Here is a 22112-nt window from a genome sequence, read left to right on the forward strand (position 1 = left end):
GACTCTTATGTGTGTATCTCGAGACTAGCCGAGGGCACGCGCGTCGAACATAAGATGCATGGCTACCAAATTCACCGTATAATTTTCCGATTTCTCGCGCTGGCAGACGAAAATCTTACCGGCAACGAGAGACTTCGCCGTATAGGGATGTAAATATTTACGTAGGCGCGCCGCCCGCACACGTACGTAAGATACCGGAAGATCAACGCGGGAGGAAAGTTTCAACAAGATTTTGCGCGGCTCGCTACCTCCGCTAATCGGATATCTCCCTCCGCTAGCGCGATACGCTTACAATAGTCGCGAGCTTTTGTACGTTATTCCGCTGCATCTTTCTAAAGTCTAGCGGGGGTGTTAAGCGCGCGAATAAAAAATTTATATAATAGGACGTATCGGTGTGTCGTTATTAATGCGTTAAACGTAAAGTAAGGTATCGATTGCCATTTCAGGGCACCGACACTCATGCGTTATTCAACGACTCGAATCACCTTTCCGTCCTATTCGATACCTAGTTACAATACTGTGAAATCCGTCGCGGGAATTCGTAAGCATTCTGCGAGGTTCCGCCAGTCTCGTCGCGCTAATCGGATATCTCGACGACTCGATGCATTAGAGACACACGTGGCACATGCGTTAAATGTATGTATAATGCACGTGAACGTAATTTGCAAGTGTCTGCAACCTGGCGTGATGTATCTGAGGCCATTCGCTAAAGACAAAATACTTTGAAAGCACTAGAAATTTAACGAAAACAGAAAAATAATAGACGTAGCAAAACCTCTTTTATATAATCTTTCTCTTTTAATCATAGAATGTATTACAATAACATTGGAGAATCATGTTATGTTAAAAAATTCCTTCTTTTCACTTTATCTTCATATTGAAGAACTATAAAGACTATATATAATCACATAATATTACACTACATAAAATATTGACGGTTGAATATCTTGTTAAGACATTGGGCGATATTAATCGCATAAATCGTTTCTCGTAAATCGCTCGAATCATCCGGTTGTCCAGTTATCCGATTGGATTTTGTGACGGGGTTTTCCGCGAAGCGGCTGGGTTCAGTCGCTAAAGAAATGCGTGTGGCGTCTTCTTCGACAGTGGAGCTCACGGACGATCTATAAGGTACCGGAGAAACGATCGGTATAACAAGGCGGTGTAGTAAGACCGGTTCTGAGAGGGTCCACAGGCTCTCGCCGGCGCGGCGCGGCGAGTAGCGGGAGCGCCGTAACTTCGTACAGCTTTGCGGAGGCAGGCTGCTCTCTATCGTAAAGCGAGCTAGACGGTCTAAGGGCTTTGCCTTACGAGGGATCCTGCGTTTGTGATAGACTTCGGATGCTTGCGTTTACAAGAGCTTATTCGTGCTCGAAGGAGAAACCGCGGCGGCGCGGCGCGGCGCGTCTGGAAAGTTACGTTCGCGTTCGCAAGGCCATCGGATATCCACGAGAATCTCACGTAGATAGGAAATAACACGATTAATTTGAATAATTGATGCCCTCTCGAAAACAATGATATATACATATATCGCGTGGTGAATTATCACGTTATTCCCGATGTCCGTTTGAATTGATCCATTTTAAAATCACATTCCCGCAGCGATTGCACCGATATTGTCACTGAAATGGCGTGCTTTCCGTGCACGAGGAGACGTTGAACGGATCATAGCTGTCGGATGGCCGATGGCTCTCCAGGGATACGCCACGTAGCCGTAGCCGTATTCAGGTACATAAGTGGCCACCTGCGTGCGCCTGTATGTGTGTACGACGACGAGATGCAGCGTTGCAGCGAATGCAGGGTAGTAGGTAGTATGGGTACGCGTGTTGGGCGTACTCGAGTGTTGGTGGACAGGTACGGGCTGGCCGTGCTAAGTAAATATATTTAAGGCTGTAAGTGGGTGGCCGTAAGAGAACGCACGAACCAAGTTGAGTGCTTCTTACGCGGCAAACGCAGAACCGAGCCATGTACACGCAGTGAAACAAAACGGACGGCCCAGGGAGCGATAACCTCGCGCGATCTTTCAATTTCGATCGAATGGCAATGACTCTCGACACTCGACCTCTGTCTTTTACCGGCGGAAAGTTTTCCTTTGAGGAAAACGAGCGCGAACCTCCCGCACAGTCTTCGCGAAAATCGCTCGCTGAAATCGTCCGAGCGATCGATCGAGAAATCGCGTGCGATTTGAGTTTCATTAAACGAAAATTAAACGAGAAGCAGAAAAAGATAAAATAAATAATCGTAAAAGATGGCCTTTCTGTCGCAGATACTAATGGACCTTTTTGCACCGCGCCCTTTCTGCGTAGCGGCGGAGTGCCGGTGAAAGGTGACACGCCTTTCGTTTCGTTTTCTTCTCACCCTCCTATACATGCTGTCTTTTAACGGCGATAGACGATGATCGATCTGTCGATAAAATTCTAAAGAAATCATCCGGGGGAAATCACTGACTCCGGACCGATAATTACAATGTTTGTAAAATAAGTCGATAACGATAAGTCGGGAATGTACTCGCTCATCTTGGTATTGGTCTCGTATTTTAAATCACGTCACAGATAACAAAATCTGAATATATAAATATTCAGACGCTCCAAACGTTCACGGTTCTTTACGTCGCTATTAATAAACTTTCTCAGAGACGCGCACTTTGATCGTTACCAGGCTTTTCCCACTGAATTTAATCCGTTATCGCATTACGTAGACGCATTCCCGGGTAATCGTCGGGCCAAGAAGGTCCCCGAGCAAATGTGTTTATCGGTTTTAAAGAGCGGGACGGTAAAGAATGAGAGTTGACGTTTGCACGAGGGAGAGTAGGTAAACGAAAAAGGGGGAAGGTATAAAAGGAGGCTCCCGGGAGGTCGAGGAGTAAAGGTGGAGTAGATAGCAAGAAAATTAATCGCCCCTCTTACTCCTCGTCGCTCGTCGCCCGTCATAGTTGTCGTCGTCGTCATCCACCGTAGTTGCAGTGCTCTTCCTCAACGCGTCGCGATGATTCTCGCGCGACCGTTTATTCAATATTGCCGAGCGTTTCCGCGAGATTTTAATTTTTATCCTCGTACCGGGAATAATTCTGGCGTCCGTCGTCGCAAACTCTCACGACGATTATTTTATGTACCTATACTTGAAACCGATACAACGCCGACGTGCGAGTTGAATTTTTCAGAGGGGGAAAAAAAGTATCGTATACGCGTACGCCAATCGAGGCGTTTTCGTATTAAATGCGTATGAATAGACGTAAAAATTTTCGCCACTCACTCGACTCGGGGATGTTCAAAAATCGATAATGCCTTTCGGATAATTCCACTCGCGGGAGAATTGTGCTTTTCAATTCGTTTTACGCGCGGGGAAAATCGCGGAATGCGAGAGAATTCGACTAGCCGGAATGCCACGAGAAAGCGTACGAATCTAAATGAAAAATGCATCTTATGCAGCCACAGCGCGTGGAAGCCACAGATGTGTACGAGGGCTTCGGATGCTAATGCAATCGATCTATCTTGCTCTCTTTTCACACTTTCCTAAAATAAATCTCATTTCATAAAGTAAATCGGAAAATGGTCTTGAACAAATTACTTCGGTGCGTTAAATTTTATATACATATATACACATACACGTACGTATACACATATCTACTTAAGACATTTAATTTCCTAAAAGCATCTAGTATGTTTAAAACATTTCGTATCTGAGAGTGTATCGTATTATCTCGCGCAAATGACCACCTTAATTTAATTAGTAGGCGTTGTTAAACCCGCCACGTCGATATCAAATTATTGCCGAACGTAGCACAGATTCGCAAGTGTTTTCGTAAATAATTTGCCCGCCGGTTGTTATGATACGCATACACATATACGCCGCGAAATCGTTTATTGCTTCGCGTGTAGTGGATTATGTCGACTCGTAATATTAATTACCGCAAGATAAAATACAACTAGCAGCGAAACGTTATTGGTAATCAACTGCGGCGCATACGGGACACATTTACGAACGCATTAACGGTGCGTCCCCGGGGAATTAATATCCTCGCGTCGCGTCTCAGAAATATTTCCGTTTACAATAAATTCCAGGGGCAACGGCGGCGGAATTCCTGCCGAGTCCGGGACGCAGGCCGGAAGTCTAAATGAAAATCGCCCGGCTTGGTCTACGTCTACGGCTTGGTTGCCGGCGAGACTCTGCGAATAGCGGTCGCCAGTCACGCGCAATATGTTCCGACAAATAACTTGTACCAAGGATCGTAGAATCGCCCGCGGCAAGATGAAGATTCGGCACGATACATGGCACGAATAAGCGGTATATATTCTCTGGATAATATCGACTAGACTATTCCAGATAACTCGTACGTCGCGCGTCGACTATTAATTAGCGGCTATCTCTAACGAAACACGTAATAAGGACATCTTCATACTCGATGCGGATTGAATTCACCTTATTAATCTTGAGAGAACGTAAATAGATGTTCGAAGGAAAAGAAATTGGGTCTCCCTTATATTTAACGGGCGGATTGCCCTTTATTAATTCATTGCCGTTCTAATATCGGAATACCTCGGGCCACATTGCGCCATCGAATGCAATCATGCGCATACGTGATGCCGAATGCCTTCTACCCCAGAATCGCAGATATCCCGTTGACGGGATACCGCAAAATGCGTGCTTTCGTGCGCTTGCGTATTGATTGCGCTAAAAAAGATGTACCGACAGCGATCAACACAGCTCCAAGACCCAGAGATCTAATTTTCCAGGAACCTAAAACGTCCTATACGTATCTATATAGAGATCTTAGAAATCATGTCCTACGTATAAAATATGAGAATCTAAAAATCTGCATTTTTAATAGCGACCAGGTCGTCAACCGAGTTGCCCGGGCACTCACTATAGGAAAGCAAAAGTATATAAAAATGCGTCTTTTATGAAATACTCCGAGGCGTCTGTCTCTATAGAAATCTCTACGGAGAGATTGAAAATTCCATTTTAAATCTACAAAGAAAAAGAGGGACGACATTTCCGCAGACTTTCCAAAAGTAAATAAACCGCGACTCGAACTGTGTAATATACCAAACGAAGAAAACAAACAGGGATAGAAGCGTCGCCGTGCAAGTGGCACAGTCCTCCTAATTACGTCCAAGTTTAACATTTCGTCGTAATTAAATGAACCCCGCGATTAACGAACGAGCAAAACTGGTCTCAGCCGTGGGAAAGCCCGTTATAAATTGAAAGTAAAGCACTCCGATAACTTGACTATCGCGGTCCATAATACCAAGTATACACGGATAATTTAAAGATTTCCACGCCAACATCATAGTAATGTCGTCAATCTACAAGATTTAATAATAACGATTCAAGTATGTACGCAAGTTCCACGATACTTCGCGAAAGCGTAATCGACGTTATTCTATTCCAATAAATCGTTGCGGATCGTTTCGTAATTTGCCCGTAATCTGCTATCAAAAATAACTTAAGCGACGTCAAACGCAGGGCAAGTCGTATAAATCTCGCGAAATCGCTGGCGACACTTTCTGATTTCGCTAAAAACTTGGTGCGCCGAGATAAACTTTGCGCCCTCCCATGTATCCGTTTGTGCATGCGCGCGCGCACACACGGACACACACACACACACACACACACACACACACACACACACACACACACACACACACACACACACACATGTACAAACACGTCTACGCGCGTTCGTGCATAAATAACGCCGACACAAATTGTATTATGAAATGCAAGCGAAGTCAATTAAAGATCGCACGTAAAATGGGAAATTCTTGGAAACTCCGCAATGTACGAGCAATATAAATGCGCATTCGATTTGCCGCGTCTCCACGGCGACCTCGCCCGACCCCGACGAAGAGATTCTTCGATATTGGCGTTTACTCCGGTCGCTTGAATTAATCTAGGTCGCACCGGCCGACAGATAAAGGAATATTATCACTGCCAATCCGGTTTCATTCACGATTTCCCCATCATATTCTTCTCCCTCTTTTATATCTTTTTAACAATCGCGTATCTTACCATTACCAAACAATATTAAATTATCGACACTCGATTATCTCAGATGTGCAACTCTAAAGGCCGTGGCACATAGAAAAATTTAAGGCCATTGCACGTAACAAAGTTTTAGTTTTAATCGTAAGGCCGTAAGAAAGTAGACCAATCACACTTGATTATTCTTCGAGCGCGAGGAGACTAAATCGACTGTGATTGGTTTATTTTCTTACGGCCTTACGATTATGGCTAAATCTTTGTTACGTGCAATGGCCTTTAAGTTTTACTGCTTAAGTTTTTCTATGTGCCACAGCCTTAAACCTCCAGTAAGAATGGTTGCAAGATTTGTTAAATGTTGAATTAAAGTGCGAGATAAGTGGAGATGCATCCACTATTCAACATCGCAGCGAGAATAACGCGCCGCTATTAAGCAAGAAAAATAGTGCGAGAAAGCTCGCCCGAAAGATCCTCTTACCTTCGAACTCTTCGAATGTCGAGAACGGAACGAAATCTCATCTTGAAGGAGGCAAAAGAACGAATTCAATTCCGCGCGTTAGTCTCCGTCGGCGAAGCCCCTCGCAGCGCAACGCGAAGCGGAAATTTTCCTTTCTCGACGCTGCATATTCCGGTCGCGCTCGTTTTTTCCCTCGCGCTTATTTCGAATTTTCCTTCCTCTTGAGGGATCTTGGAGTGAAACGGAAGGACCCGACCCGACGGTTGACTGGTCTATTCGACCGAGAAAAACGATAATCGCATGGACTCTCGCGGTAAAGTATCGAACGGAGAGGACGAGTACTTCCACTATGCATCCTCCCCCGTCGATGGAAAATTCTCGAGCCGAGGTAAGCAGTTACGATCGTTCGGTAAACTGCCGCGGACCACTTTGGCGGAACAATTTTACGACCGAAAGCGGACGAAAGGGAGAAATAAAGCGAGAGGGGCCAGGAAGGCCGGATAAGGCGATTTCGTTACTCATGACAACGAAATAATGTGCATTAAAAGCATCACAGACACGCGCGAAAGAATTCTTATATATATCCATCTGTACCTTAGAGATAGAGGATCGTATGTCCATTTCTGAACATTTCGAGAAAACAAGGTTTAAAGTTTTAAATAGGAAAATAATATATTTTTTAGATGTGAAATAAAAGTAGCAACTTGATTTATTAAGTTTTTAATAAAGTAATTTAACTCTGACATATTTAATAGTACAACTGCCAACACGCTGTACCTGTTTTAAAAATTAGGCATTAAAACTTTAAATATGACTTTTTCTAAACGTTATATCTTATAAACTAGTAATAATAGACATAAGACGCTTTACCATTATACAATTTAAGCTCCTGTTATATTGAAAAGTACATTTTGACAAAAACTGGAGATACGATCCTTTACCTCTAAGATACAGATATACATTTCCCGTTTCGTAGAGAAAGATGTAAACAGATTAAATATAACTTAATTATAACGTTTTATAACTCCTGTTACACCCGCGCGATACATTTAGTCGCGCCCGCTTTCCTGTGCTTAAAAAAAAAAATGCGTCTATCGGTGTGGACGAATATCATTGTTACACCGATAGAATTACAGATCGATGGCACTTCGTAAAAAAATTGGTGATATATCGGTAGCATGGATCGCGGATGACGAAACGAATTATCTCTATGTTTTGTTTACAGCCAATGGCTACGATGCCGCCAGTTTTTCATCCGCGACCGGCGAATTTTCCCCGATCAACCGCCGTCGGCCGACGCGATGCATTTTCGGGGTGAATCGCAACGTTCTGTCGTTAAATTTTATCACCAGTTAGCAATTTTTATTCGTAAACAACGGTTTAAATTGCATGTAAAATATCGTTACGGCAGTGGCGTAGTGCAAACATGGCTCTTAACCCTCCGTCTGTATACGTGGGTCTATGGCGTCCGAGCCAAAATATTATCTACTCGTAACTGTAAAACTTACGAGCCTACTAGAAAATATTAAATAAACGATGATTATCAAAATGACTATAAAATCGTCAACTACAATGTAGACAGACTTTGTGAATTTTTTCAGATTTTTTAAAATACTTTAAAGTAGGGAAAACTATAAGCGTCAAATGTGACAGACCCACGTATACACTCCGAGGCGCGAGGGTGCAAAAAAACGTATACAGACGGAAGGTTAATGACCGCTACTCACGTTTTCTGCTCGGATATGCCATGAAGAAAATTTGATTTTCCTTCCACGTAAAATGTTGACTTACCTAAAACAGAAAAAGAGAAATCGATATGAAATATGGACGTAGATAAAAAGTTAAAAAAAAAAGACAGAGAACATACCTAAAGATCGCTTTAAAATCTTACAAGGTCGCGAAACCTTCTTACGGCGGCGCTGAAAAATGGCCTTCTAAAGTTTCGCCGCATATATGGCGGACGCATTACGCCTCTAACATTATTATAAAAATTGCACAAGTTTGGATAGGCCGATAGCACGGCAGTCGACCTGGCCGCCGCGAGCGCGCTTGCACTTAATCGAAGAAGGACGAGCCGGCGCGCGGCGCGGCGTGGCGCGGCACGGCGCGGCGCAGCCATTTCCATAGCAATTTCTATTCTATTTCCGTTGACGTGGCAATGGCGTTCAATTATAGACTGCAATATTGAGAGGCACGTTTTCCCAATAACTGCACCGGCTCTATCAATATCTCTTCGGCGGCGGCGGCGGCGGTGGCGCCGGCGTACGCCCTTACCACGCATACGAATTCATTTTCCGCCCCCCTTACCTTTCGACCTCCCTTCGTCGCCGCGCATTGCCTCGTCCCTCTGATAATTATCGCACGGATCGGTGAAGCGGAAATCGGGTTGGGGAAAAAGAACGCGCGGCTCTCCCAAAGGAGAAAAGCGACCGGTCCCGTCCGCATCGCGAAAACGATTGTAACGTCATGCATTTTTCACGTAATCCTTTCCCGAAGTTCGCGAGAGCACCGGAGCACGTTTTCACAAATCCGGCATTGCTCGTTCCATTTCCGATTTTTCGACTATTCCGACAATATTTGCGCGGCGATATTCCACCAAGTCCCGGAGCCCGTACCTAGTTTCCGCCTTGTTGTATCTTCGCAGTTACCTTCGCCGTGTCGCGCGTCTTTTGAAGTTAAAATATATGCGAAGCGATTTTGTCTTACCCGTTACGCTCGTCCTGTCCCCTCATTCGCCGTTTCCTCCTCGTCGTTTCGCCTAATTATCCTCTTCTGGCGAGAAACGAAGAAGCAAAGCGAGTGCAAAGTACGGATTCGTGCGCCAAAGTTTCCAAGTCGCTCGGAACCTTAGCGTTTTGTTTGTTACTTAACGGGAAACGTTGGACAAACTTCTCTCTCTCTCTCTCTCTCTCTCTCTCTCTCTTACTTTTCGAAAGCGACACACTCGTGAATTTCTCGAATTTGCCGACGAAGTCGCGAGATCGTTAGTGCGCGTACTGTACACTCAAATCGCTGTCTTCTTACAATTTCGACTATCGCGTCGTAAGTTAGGTGCCTTTACGTTCGATAAATTAATGGGCGACAGCCGGACGCGATTCTTCTCGAATGCTCAATCACGTTCGACGATCTGATTTCCCGACAATCGCTGGATTCCATCCATTATCGATGGTACTTGACGTGGACCATTACATAATTGCGAGTTCTCCCGCGGGTGAACGAGAGGAGAGCGAAGCTTTTCCGCGCGATTGATCAATAAGATGTGTATTGGGTTATGCAAATATCGATATCAAAAAATTGAGTCCTCTCTCGCTCGTGGATATACACGAAAAATACGTTCGATCCACACCCGATTCATTCCACTCGGATTATCCTATTTGCAAGAATATTTCATTCGTAGTATCCGGCACTCGACCGATATTATTTCGCGTTACGTTATTATCGGATTGGGAGACATAAATAATTTCTCACGCCGATAGAATACCAATGTTCTCTAAATAATGCGATTCTGCTAATGGGACTTTAAATGATCTTAAATTTATCAAAAAACGATTTTTAAGACGTCGGAAGAAGAAAAAACGCTTGTTATTCGCGTTGAAAATTATGTTCACGAGCCAGTCGAGCATTCTCTTCTTCCACAAGTCATAAAATGCAAAATGCATCATTAATGCAGGACACGTTTCCGCGCAAGCTACCGCACAAGCTCGTTCTCTCTCTCAGAAAAAAAAAGGGTATTAGTTTCTCAGCTAGCTTCGCGAAGGTCAACACTGCGTCTGAACGAGACCGTTGTGCCGGTCAGTCGGTGCATGCTGAATTAGTGGTCTGTTACGACCGACTGTATTCAAATCATTAAATTCAGCGCTGAAAAAAAGTCAACCGAGACGGAACAGGAGAGACGGAGAAGGGTTTATCGGCTCTAAGGCGAATAGATCGACCGTTTAGAGTTTAGATCACGAGAGTCTGGCGTGTACGAAGTACGAAGATCTCGCATTAAATATCCTCGCAGAGTTGGAACGAATTCGAGTAAGAACCTCGACACATATCCTCGCGTAAGCACGAGTTTTACATACGTAAGATCATGGTAAGATCCTTGCACAAATCAGGAGGCCGTACATACGTCTAAAAGAACTGGGATCTCGGTAGTTTGTGGAAAATTCATATGTACACGCTTCGCTTTAAATCCGCGACGCCGTCTGGAAAATTCGTCTCGCATAATAGCCTCGGGTAATAATAAAACATACATAGGGCGAAGTGGAGAAAGTGTGACGGAGGATAAGGAGAGGGGGACCCGTTCAAGTACCGGGGAAAGCACTCATGCTGACTGACGGACCGTGGAATAAAATAAAGCGCGATATTACGAGAGACACCGGCAGATAACTATACGACATCGCATAACGGCATAATTCATGAAGCCTGCCCATACCGCCGGCGCCGCCTCCGCGTCGTGTATACCACGACCAAGCGATTCCGTTCGCAAGTGTCTCAGACTATTTTGCGTTTACGCCTCGGGCCATTACCATTTTTTTTTTTTCACGAGGGTTTGACAAAGCGTAGCGAAGCGAGGTGGGTGTCGGCTGCATTAAACGACGGAATCAGAAGAAACGCCCGCGACGCCGCGCCGTAAGTTCGCGTTGGCAAACGACATTACGACAGTTCTCGGCAACTTCATCGAGAGTTTGTCGCGCGTAGGGCGCCGGTAACTGCATAAACCTCGCGGAACTCGCGCAAGAGAGGACGCAAGAAGGACGCCGGAAGGAGAGAGAAGAAGGAGCGATTCAATAAAACGCAATTCCGCATGGTAAGCGGCGCGAGCGATAATCGGGTACGAGACTGTGACTGCGATATGGTCCTCTTGACTCGTACACTCATTTCGCCTTACGGTTCTAGAGTCCTTGATTCGAGGATCTTGTCAAAGGGCACAAAGGATGAAAGAGTCGAGGAACAATACGCATCCTAACTCACCCGCCCGTCCTCCCCGCGCTCCAGAGATACACTGAAATTAATTATATCCGTGGGTGTACGTGACAAAGGGGAAAGGTTGTAGAGGAACGGAAACTCCGGAATGGAATATGGAGGAGCGGGCAAAAGTTAAAGAGAGAAATGGGAGGAGAGGGAGCGCGACGACGGGATGACGAGAGAAATGGAGGAAGCCGGAGAGTATTCGTGTAACGAGCCTTCCCTATGTACGGCAGGAATGTGCGGGAGACAGTCTCGTTAATCTCTCGTCAAAACATATTGCGCGCGCTTAAAATCGCGCCGAGGGTGCAGCCCCGGCATCCTCCGCGACGTGGACGCGCGCTTTCTTTTATTTAGACACAAAATATTTTAGAGCGCCTGACCCTCGCCGCGGAAATAAGAACAGCGAAATTAAAATTTTAGCGCACATGTACATCCGTGTAATAAAAAACGGCCTGTGTCTTCAATCATCTAAATGTATTTAATTTAATTAATGCGTGCAGCTCTTCTCTCTCGCGTGTCCAGCTTATTGTTAGGCAAGGTGTGGCCGTTGAAGCGAGAAGATTCACCCACGTATCGACCGGATCTCTTCCGGTAGACTCGCATCGCGTTCGAAATATAACCGTCGCGTTTAAATATATCGTAAAATACAAATAACGTCATTGTATACGAGTAGCAAATTTATAAACGCTCTTTACTCCGTAATGCGACAAAGGAATTCGTGAAATCACCGTGTGGAAACCACAAGATGGATGAGTGCATAGCTTGATGATGATCACAGTGATCACAGTTCACTTATTTGTTAGTCGTTAAGGCACAGTCATCACAGTTAGTCATCGCATGCATTACATCAACTTTAATGAATTCGCGTCACAGCGAGGTCGCGCATAGATTATTATTAGCCGCATCGATTTAACATGACTTATAGTTATAATGTCAAGTAAAAAAGGGCCGTAAAATAAAATGGAGAAAATGGAGCTTCCTGCCAAACGAAATTTCACAGGAAAACGACGTTACTTTAATTTGCAATCGCGAGCATTCGCGCGTGTGCAACTCGTGCTCGTCGCATATGCCGTAACGTTAATTATTCGGGCGTCTGTAGCTTCCAAAGAGCCTGGAGTACGATACCGTTAGTAAGTGCGCGCTGGCTGTCTCGATTCCCTTTCCGAGGGTCACCAACTTGCTCGCCCGTTGTACATGTATGCGCGCGTTAAACGCACGTAACGTGTTTACGCAACACGACGCGACGACTTTCCACGCGTGGGCGCGAGTGGGTGCACCAGTGCTCGCAGAGAGGGATAGAGGTAGGTAGACTGGACCAAACATGGATGTTCAACTCTCGAGACGAGACTTATATCGGACGTTCCAAGCTGCGCTGCGGGATGGAGCGCGTCCAAGAGAAAGGCGATTAGCCTCGTTTTCTCGAAACCGTCAAACGTTCTTCTACAATAGTTCGTTGAATAGCTCGAGAGAAATGCATAGAGCCTTCAGCCTACATATGTATATATGTGGATTGTATCGCGATCGCGATGAAATAAGTCTATATAGAAAACGATTTTGTATGCGACCGACATAAAACCAATTAAGATCTGACTACTGCGCGTTTGCCGAGATCCAAAGTAATTTAAAACTATCTTATGGACGATCCGCTGGCTGGACAAAGGGGAGAGAGCATTCTCTGTTGAGGAAGAAAAGTTTACGGCGACAACGCGACTGCCTGTCCGGCAGCATTTCGCAATTACGTTACAATGGCGAAGTTGGCGAAAGAGCGCACTTCGGCAGTTCAGTTTTCAATTCTTATTTAAATTGCACGGAATAACAATGCGAACTCAACAACAAGTTTCGCCCGGTTGTCTAGTAAGCATATTTGCGCATCCCGGAACCGTCCTCTTAAAACAAGGAGCATCCACTTTGAAGAAAAACCGAGGTCGTAACGTCGATTATTTCACCAAGTTTCGGAGGCGGCGCGAAGAAAAATTCCGTCCGTTTCGGCGTGCAAGATAAATATATTTATATGCATGCAAGAATGCGTGATATCTTATCCCCATAATGACAAACATGTAATCTAATCGGTTGTAAAATAAAACTTTAGTTACAAAGAACAAATAAGCTATCGTGTTCTCGGAACGAGAAAACTCGCCTGGCAACACAATTTTGCACGTATATACGAACGTGTATCTTGGTTCATCGCCCACGGAACATTTAGCGAAATGAAATGATACCGAAACATACTTGTCTCGGCGTTACGCCAAGCGATCGAAAATCACTTCCTCCGTTTTTGTTCCGCTTGAGAAAATTCGAAGAATCTCGGTGCACCGAAGCGAGTTATCCTTATCTAGAAGTGGAAGGTCGTAGGCGGTTAGATTTCATAAGGAGAGATACGAGTAATTGTCGGTCGTGCCGCGCGACAGACTGTCGCGGTACGGGAAGGAAGAAACGAAAGTAGGAAAGTAGAGGAAGTAGATGAAAAAGAGAAAGAAAGAGAGACAGAGAGAAGCTAAACTGAATTGAAATTGAATGAGCGAGAGAAAAGCTCCGCGAATCGGAATTATTGCCGATATAATAATACCAGTGCCGACAACGAGTCGCTGTATAACGAGGAATTTCCTCGGTGTATTAGAGCTATATAAACTCCAAGGTATATTCCTGAGTTGGCAACCGACGAGATACGTGCACAAAATAAGAGGAAAAAATGAGATGGGAAAAAAGGAAGAGCCTGGAATTCGCGATAGAAAATGCTTGAAACATTCCGTCGACTGCAATACGACGGTATCGATATATCCTCAAATTTTATCAGTCGGATTTAGAAATCGACGGAGAAGAGAAGCGTAACAAGGAAATCCGCTAATCTGCCGAAGGATTGTTGTGAGTTGTGAGACATTTGAATGAGAATAAGTATATAACTGCAAGAACTATTTAAAAGAAGCTCGATGCACGGAACAAGTATCGAGTGCATAAAGTTTCAAGATTTCCATGTACAAAGACGGATGTAGAGTAGTTGTATTAATATCTCGTATAATAATATTATTGTATAATAATAGTAGTATCAAAATGATTATGCGCCAGTTATTATCGATGCGATCCAATTTTTCATTCTCTGACATGGAAAGAAGAGCAGCGTGAAGAAAATGAAAGATAGGCGCAGGGAAGGAAAGTCGAACGGCGTTTTCTAATCCATCTTAACGTTGGCCGTTTCATTATTTCGCATCTTGACATCCCTCAAAGGACGCTTAAAGCCGCCCCTTGATGTACCAGACTCAATAAACGGATAAAGGAACAGGATGATGCCCGGTGATATGCAAAACGCAACGCCCGCCGGATCTGTCGCATAAATATGCATTAAGCGCGTCTGGGCACACGTTGCATTAGTTTCGGGCAAATTATTTAAAATCAAAGCGGCGCGATTGTTTTATTCGCCATCGTGGCATCGCATTCGGAATTCTGCAAGCAAAATTGGAGGCGAATTCTTTTGGATGACCGCTTTATCGAAACACGAGTCGTGGCCGAGCGTAAAACTCAAACGTAATCAGCGTAAAAATGATCCTGCGACTGAATCACAGATAGGTATTATTAGAAGCCTCTTTTCCGTCAGAGAGAGAGAGAATTTAGTATGGATGTACTTTGCTTAAGGTAAGATTCTTCATAATACGGGTCATAGCCCCTCGAACGTCATCCCGTCGCCAAGAGGAATTGCAAGCTCGGAAGGTAAGGAATGCGCGCGCGTTGTGGAAAGCTCGAAAACTCGCAAAAGGAAGAGCTGAAAAAGCATACAGGAAGGAAGCTTGTCGCCCGTGCGACAGCGTGAGCAAGATGGATGAAAGTTTTTTTGGGGCCCTCGAGGAGCTCGGAAGCCTGCGAAAACTGAAGAGTAACGAGCCAATTTCCACGAGACGCTCGCGCGCGCCCCTGCCACCCTTTCCGAGATAGGGGGAGGGCATGGATTGTAGAAGGGTTCTACCGGTACTACCGGCGACTTTTAGACTGCGAATCCAAGCGACGTGGACTGTGGCAATCCTTATACCTGTGTGTGTAAGAAACGAGCGAGATCCACGAAAGTCCGACCTCAACCGAAAGCAGAAGGAGCTTTCAGAAACCGCAGATTAAAGTATGACGGCAAGAACGGAGTAAGGTTCACGAAGAAAATGACTCGTCCTCGGAGGAGGACAATGAACCTAAGGGCCTTTTGTCGCGAAAGCTGTCTCTGAAGCTTTAAATGGCTTCTCAAATTATACGCTAGAAATACATTAAACCGCCGGGATACGTCTATTGAATACCGCATAAAAAATGCATAGATACCATCGACAAACTATAAACAGTATAAATATAGGTACATATATACAGGTGTATAGAAATATATATAATATGAAACGCAGTTATCATCATTATTCAATAATTCGTTTTGCATAAAATAGGGAAAAAGGATGAGGCGGTTTTAATTAACTTCGTAATTGCTAATTATTATGTCATTAATTTATTATACGAGGTATAATTTAGCTTTTACATCTACGTACTCGTATAATGTAAATTTTCATCGTTGCAATTACATCGTTCGATCGCCGCACTCGTCACACGTATGCGTTGCGTACATAGCGGCGCGCACTTCGGTTACATTAATTCCTAAGTAAGTATCCGATAACGCCCTTTACCTAAACTGACCTTTGATGTGGCTCGCCTTCATCGGTGGTTTCGACGCTCGGACGGGGCATACCATTTCCAAGGTGAAGAAACGCGCACGCAATATATAAAAATTATTTTTTACAATCGCGTGCGCGCGCGAGAAACACGGTATCGTTATACGAGTTTGTCCTCAAAGGAAGTCGACGAGACGCGGAGACCCGAAGTGAGGCGAAGCGTGATGGGATGCACTGTAACGAGGATGTAGAAAGGATCCCGAAGGTTTATCCTCCCTCTCCACGTATCGTACGGACTCTCTCGTTCGATGTCCCGTTATTGAGAAGCTGCTTTACCGTCTATTTACTTTTTATTATCTTCGTTTATTCATGTGTACGTGCTCGCGCATGCTGATATAATATTATATAATATATGAATTGTGATGCTATCCACACGAGCCGGAATATAATGGAAATATTGAACAAGACCGACCGACCGACCGACCGACCGTCCGACCGATAGTTAAATTCAAGGTACACATCGCGTTCAAGAAAATCCATAAAGAGAAACCATTATGCGAATGCTTATTAGAATGCATATTCACGGGGAACTTGTATGAAATATAGACCGATGCCGCGATGGGGAGAAAAACGTAGATTTCTCGAGAGCTTTGCTCGGGGGCGTTTTAATGGGTGGCGCTCGTAAAATACTTAAATCTCATACGAAAATTACCGCCTGACCCCGATATTTCCTCCTCCTCCTCCTCGTCCTTCCTCCCGATGCTTCTCTTTTCCCCGTTAGTCGCGTGCCGCCGCGAGCCCCGCGATTATTTGAGATATAAAGCCCGACCCACTTGCCCGATCCTTTTTCCAACCAACGTATCGTTAAGCGCAGCGAAAATCATTTAATAACTACCTTGTCGTACGAAACCTCAAAGATCGCGCGATAAATATTATAAAGAAAACGGTTAAGTACTTATCTTCCTCGGTTTTGATAAAACACACAATTCAATCGTTTCTAAAAGCTTGCGAGGTGTAATTATAGACACCAGCATGCTTTCCATTAATATAGGTACGTGCGTTCCAATTTCCTTCTTCCTTTTAAAACGCTATTTTGCAATACATTAACCCCTTGGCTGTTAGGCGAAAAAAATGCTTGTGGGCCAAAAATCCTATTGACAAAAGAATTAGTAAAATTATAAAAAAGGTGTGCTTTCTAAGGGTTTTTTGAGTCGCTAAATCTAAATCTTAGGCCAAAATTTCACAATTTTAAATGGCAAAAATATTTATAAAAATTCTTATAATTTAATTTTTATGTAAACCAAGCAATTTTTTTACCGTCATATTAAATCCGTCATTTGAAATTAATAAATTTTAATTTTAAAAACGGAATCAGCGGCTTTAAAATCCCTTTAAAACATTTTATGCAATTAAACCATATTTTGAATTTTTTGCTCATTATATTGAATTTGCAATTTTAATTTCTTGAATTTTTATTTTAAATTTGAAATCAGTGATTTCAAAAACTTTTAAATATAAATTTTTATGCAAAACAAATAATTTTTTGCATTTTTAGTCCGCCATGTTGAATCCAGCAAAATTTTAAAATTCGCAGTTTTAATTTCAAATTTGAATTTAGCAATCCCAAAAACATAAAGATATAGGGCCTGTCCTAATTGCTCCGTTAAAGGTATCTTTTTTTGGATGTGCGGATTTTTCCGTCATGAACAGTACTAGCTATTCTTTTGCGGATATTTCCGTTGTTAACAGTCAAGGAGTTAAAAAACACACGTGTATATCCACGAATAACTCAACTTTATGCATTGTTGGGCAAGGCAATCGATTCTTCTACGCGAAATTCAGGATTCGTCGTCGAGAAGTTGCACGAATTAAGTCTCCTCCTCACGTACTCGAACGGACCAAATAAGGCGACATCCTCCTCCAACGACGACTTGTCTCACAAACTACGCGGATACCCGGAGGAAGGAAGGGAGAGAGATACACGTAGAAGACATAACGTTCAAATATTAATTAAACCACTCTGGAAACTTGACGAAATGGCGCTACGCGATACTGGCGAAGGTAAAAAAAAGTTTCCCCAACGATATTTGAAAAAGCGAGCGAATTGCGAGCAAAATTTCAACGTAAACGTTTTAATATAATTATACATATTAGTTGAGAAACAAATATGTGTTCACTTCTCTCGTCGCGTAGCGTATCAGGCAACGGTGTCGTCTCTCGAAGCGCATTAACGTAATTAAGTAAAATTTATACCGTAACCGAAGGCGGGAACAATGCGGCTCGCCAAGGTAAATAGAATCCGTCTCGATTTACCCGCATCGGCAAACGGAGCAAGTTTGGACCGTGGAGCGTTTGGAGTTGCCCTGGAGCGAAATGAATAGGCATCTAGCGAAGTTCTACATTAATCGCCCCGTATTCTACGATACCAGCGGGATGAATAATTAACGAGACGCCCACGCGACCGTGCCACCGTGTCATCGATACCGCGAAAATCCACTTGACGCTCAATTGCCCGCAATTTTCCCCGACAAAACTGTCCCGATACCGCGTTACGATATTAATCAAACTTAATTTCTTCCTCTCTCACAGAGAGAGAGAGAGAGAGTGGAGAGCGAAGTCGATGATGACGACGACGCGACACCGTTGTCCCTGCTGTCTATCAATTATCGACTCGTATACACGGCGGAGGAAAGGCGTGATGGAGCGAACACCGCGCCAACACTTACACCGGGCGTGTGTACGCCGGTTGACACCGTCGTATCGAAAGACATATGCCCTCGTTCTCCTCATACCCACACATATCCACTGGCGGCGCACGTACGTGACTCGGACCAGTACACGTATAGTAGCCGCGAGACACGATCTAACGACGGACGGGTCAGGCGTCGCCGTAAAAGGCCATTAATGTCCGTCGTTCTCGTGGATCGTCGTCGTGCCGTATCGGCGCTCCTTCCGGCGAGAAAAGCGAGATCCTCAAGATGGTTTTTCAAGCTCGTTCAAAGTCGACGTACGCGCGCGCGCGCGCAGCTTCCGACTTTTCCCGGAATAATACGCGCGAAATTAAATCTACCGTCAGCTGACTGCCGGGACTCGTCGCGTTGTTTTAAAACCGCGCCGAGGTTTCATCGTCGAGCGAGGGTCTTTATTTACCGTACGACGTCTGCTATTCGTATATCCATTCTCCGATAACAAGAAACGGAGATTCGCGGAACGAACCCAGTCACCTATTGACATTTCTTTGTTTGGAAGCCGGGAAGCAATTTAACGCGCGCGCGCGCACACACACACACACACACACGGCGATTTATTCGCGAGCTGACAATTCACGGAAAACAAATACAGAGAACTTCGCGGAGACATTGTAGCATTCGATATTGAAAGTGTATAAATGCGTCAATTTATCTTAAAATAATTACACGAAGAAAGGGGAGTACAACGGAGTTTCAATTTTCGGGCAACTCGATGAAGCACTCGTCGAAAGAGAATCGGTAACGAGCCTCGCGCTATTAAGAAACGATTCTTTCTCGCCTAAAGACCCGTGGCGGAGACGGCACGGGCGGCGGCGACAGCGATACGAAAGAATATTTATAAGCTCCTCTCACGGCTAAGCGGCGCGCGGCACCGAGGTATGCATTTTCCGCGCGAAGACAGCGAGATTATTACCGGCGATATTTCATTGGCCGCTAAAACCAGCCGGCCTTTCGGGACGCCCGGCCCGGCCCGTCTCTCTCGCTTCTCCTCTCTGCTCCTCTTCCGCCGCTTGCATTAAAGGTCCTCGCGGCAATTGTAAAATGTAACTACGCTACGTGTAAGCGCGGTGCACGGGATTTATGCTCGGCACGGCCCGAGAGAGAGATAAAGCGTAAGAGAAGAGAACCCCGACCCCGCCTCTCCTCCGAAATATATTCGCGCCGAATTCCGCGCGTTTCTCGCGCGAGACAATATTTTTTTGTCGGCGGAGAGAGGACCGAAGCGATCGGGAGGAAGAGGCGAACCCTTCTCGCCGCGAGAAATCTCGTATCTCGGGTTACGAGATACGAGAATTTTTCGAACGGCTCTAAAGAACGAGCCGGCGAATATCGTTGCGCGAACGCGAGGTTCGGCGGAAATTTAGCGCGTTACGCCTCTCGACCTTTCCGCGATCAGCCCAAAGCTGTTCTTTTCGATCACGATCTCTTTCTCCCTCGTCACTCGGCGGACGATAAAATCTAACGCGGCGCTCCGCTTTTATTTTCGACGAAACATTTTCGCGCGCGCGCGAGCGAGCGTCGCGTCGTAACGTATCGCGACAATAAAACTGGTCGAATATCTTGTTCAATCGATACCGCGGGCCGCCTTTATAAATTGTTATCCTGGCCATTAGTCAACGCATGTCACAAAAAAACCCCCCGGCCGGCGGCGCGGAACGTTACAAATATTTTGCTGGCGTATTTTGCCGGCGACGAATTACACCACTGCGACCATCATTAGAATGGCCATTATTCCGCAAAAAGCGCGCGCGCGCGCGGGGGTGAGTTTTCCGCGATATAGAATTCCCGCTTACTAATTAACGTACAGGCCGCGGGTGTTTTGGCGATAAAAACATAAACACGGGACACGCGATACCGACGATAATTGGCGTCTGTCGCGGCCCGTTCATTCGGAGATCGCGCGCTAAACGTTGAATTTCCAAAATCCCGTTCATCCTCATTAGCGAATCGCCCAAGATTGCGCGCGCGTCCAACTTGTTTCCAATTCTTTCCCCAAGTTTCTATTAACAAAGCCAACAACGCGGAGGCCCTCATTACGACGTTATCGAAGGGGGATAAACTCGATCTTTAGCGCAACTCCGCCGGCGCGAACGTTTACTTATTACCGGAACAAAAGTTCGCGGAGAGAAAGAGAGAGAGAGAAAGAGAAAGAGCGCGCGTCACTTTCCAACCCGGCGCGCTCATTTGACAAACATCGCTCCGAAACACCGTTTGTTTGTTTTCGAATCGTAAACGGGCGCGGGTCCCTTTAAAGAAGCGAGAACGTCGCTTTGTATCGCTTTGAACGATTCCGGAGCAAAGGCGGGTCGTATTGATATTTGAAAAAGGTCTCTCGCTCGTTCGCGTTTCGGCGTTTCTTTCAAAATTAAACCGCGGACAGGAATGAGAGAGAGAGAGAGAGAGAGCGCACGCGCGCACGGGAGAGAGAAAGAAAGAGACAGAAAAAACGGCGAGCCGACTCTACTATAAACGCGAAAGCGGCGCACTTCAGGGGGGCCTCGATTTGAACACCACTGGCTCGACGAGACGCCAAGAATGCGAGAATGCCTCGATAGCGGCGTAACACTTAACGCTCCGGAAAGAAAGGCAGGCGCGCTTTTGCCTCCTCGCGCGGCGTCGCGCGCGTGAAAAGAAAAAGAAAACGGAAAAACGGAGCGGAGAGCGTCGCGCTACGCCGCGATAGAGAGATTCCGTCTCGCGGCAGTCGCAGTCGCGGCTCGCGAGACGCCCCCTCCCTCCCTCTCTCCACCCCTCGTGCCGCAACGCGGCCGCGTGTCGAGACTGTCGGCATTGTCGAGGCGGATAGTATAAATGGATGCGAAACGGTGAAACTTACCTCGGTAGCGGCATCGCATCCCGCGAGGATCACGGCCGTGCTAATCAGAAGTATCCAGCGTATCCTCGGCCGCATCTTTCTATCCCGTGTTCCCGTTGGGCCCCGCTCGCCCCGGCGCCCGTCCCGTATGCACGCGCACGAATTCACGGGGAAGGGGGAACGTGGAACTCGCGGTAAGGCGACAAGCGCGAGGCGACGTTCCGCGTGAGACGACAACGACGGCGCGTAGGGCAGAGGATACCCGTGATAAACGTCGGTCGTCGGGTCTCGGAGTCTCGGGACCGACCGCTCCGAGGGAGAGAGGGGAAGGAAAAAAAAGATCTCCCGGAACAACAACGCGCGACACACACCACACTGATCGATGAACCGCGAGACACTGGGCGGCGCGACGATCGCCCGCTACCGTCGACCAGACCGACCCGACTGGCCGCCATGCTGCCTCGCCGCGCCGCGCCCGCGCGCGGCGCATCTGCGGCGCCCCGTCGCGCGTGGCGCCAACTCGG

The 22112-nt window shown here is 45.8% G+C and overlaps 1 protein-coding gene across 1 annotated transcript in view; it reads right to left on the bottom strand.

Annotated features, from left to right (window-relative positions):
- The window catches only part of Sdc (Syndecan), a 69229-nt gene extending 47201 nt beyond the window's left edge, over positions 1-22028 (bottom strand). The window contains exon 1 of the mRNA XM_071710674.1: positions 21610-22028. Within this exon, the coding sequence (XP_071566775.1) occupies positions 21610-21684 (75 nt within the window). The 5' untranslated portion in view covers positions 21685-22028. The remainder of the gene's footprint in view (positions 1-21609) is intronic.
- Positions 22029-22112: the final 84 nt, after the last annotated feature.

Source organism: Temnothorax nylanderi, unplaced genomic scaffold, assembly GCF_030848795.1.
Source record: "Temnothorax nylanderi isolate EJ_2023f unplaced genomic scaffold, tnyl_v1.0 TNYL_tig0091_pilon, whole genome shotgun sequence".
Taxonomy (NCBI): domain Eukaryota; kingdom Metazoa; phylum Arthropoda; class Insecta; order Hymenoptera; family Formicidae; genus Temnothorax; species Temnothorax nylanderi.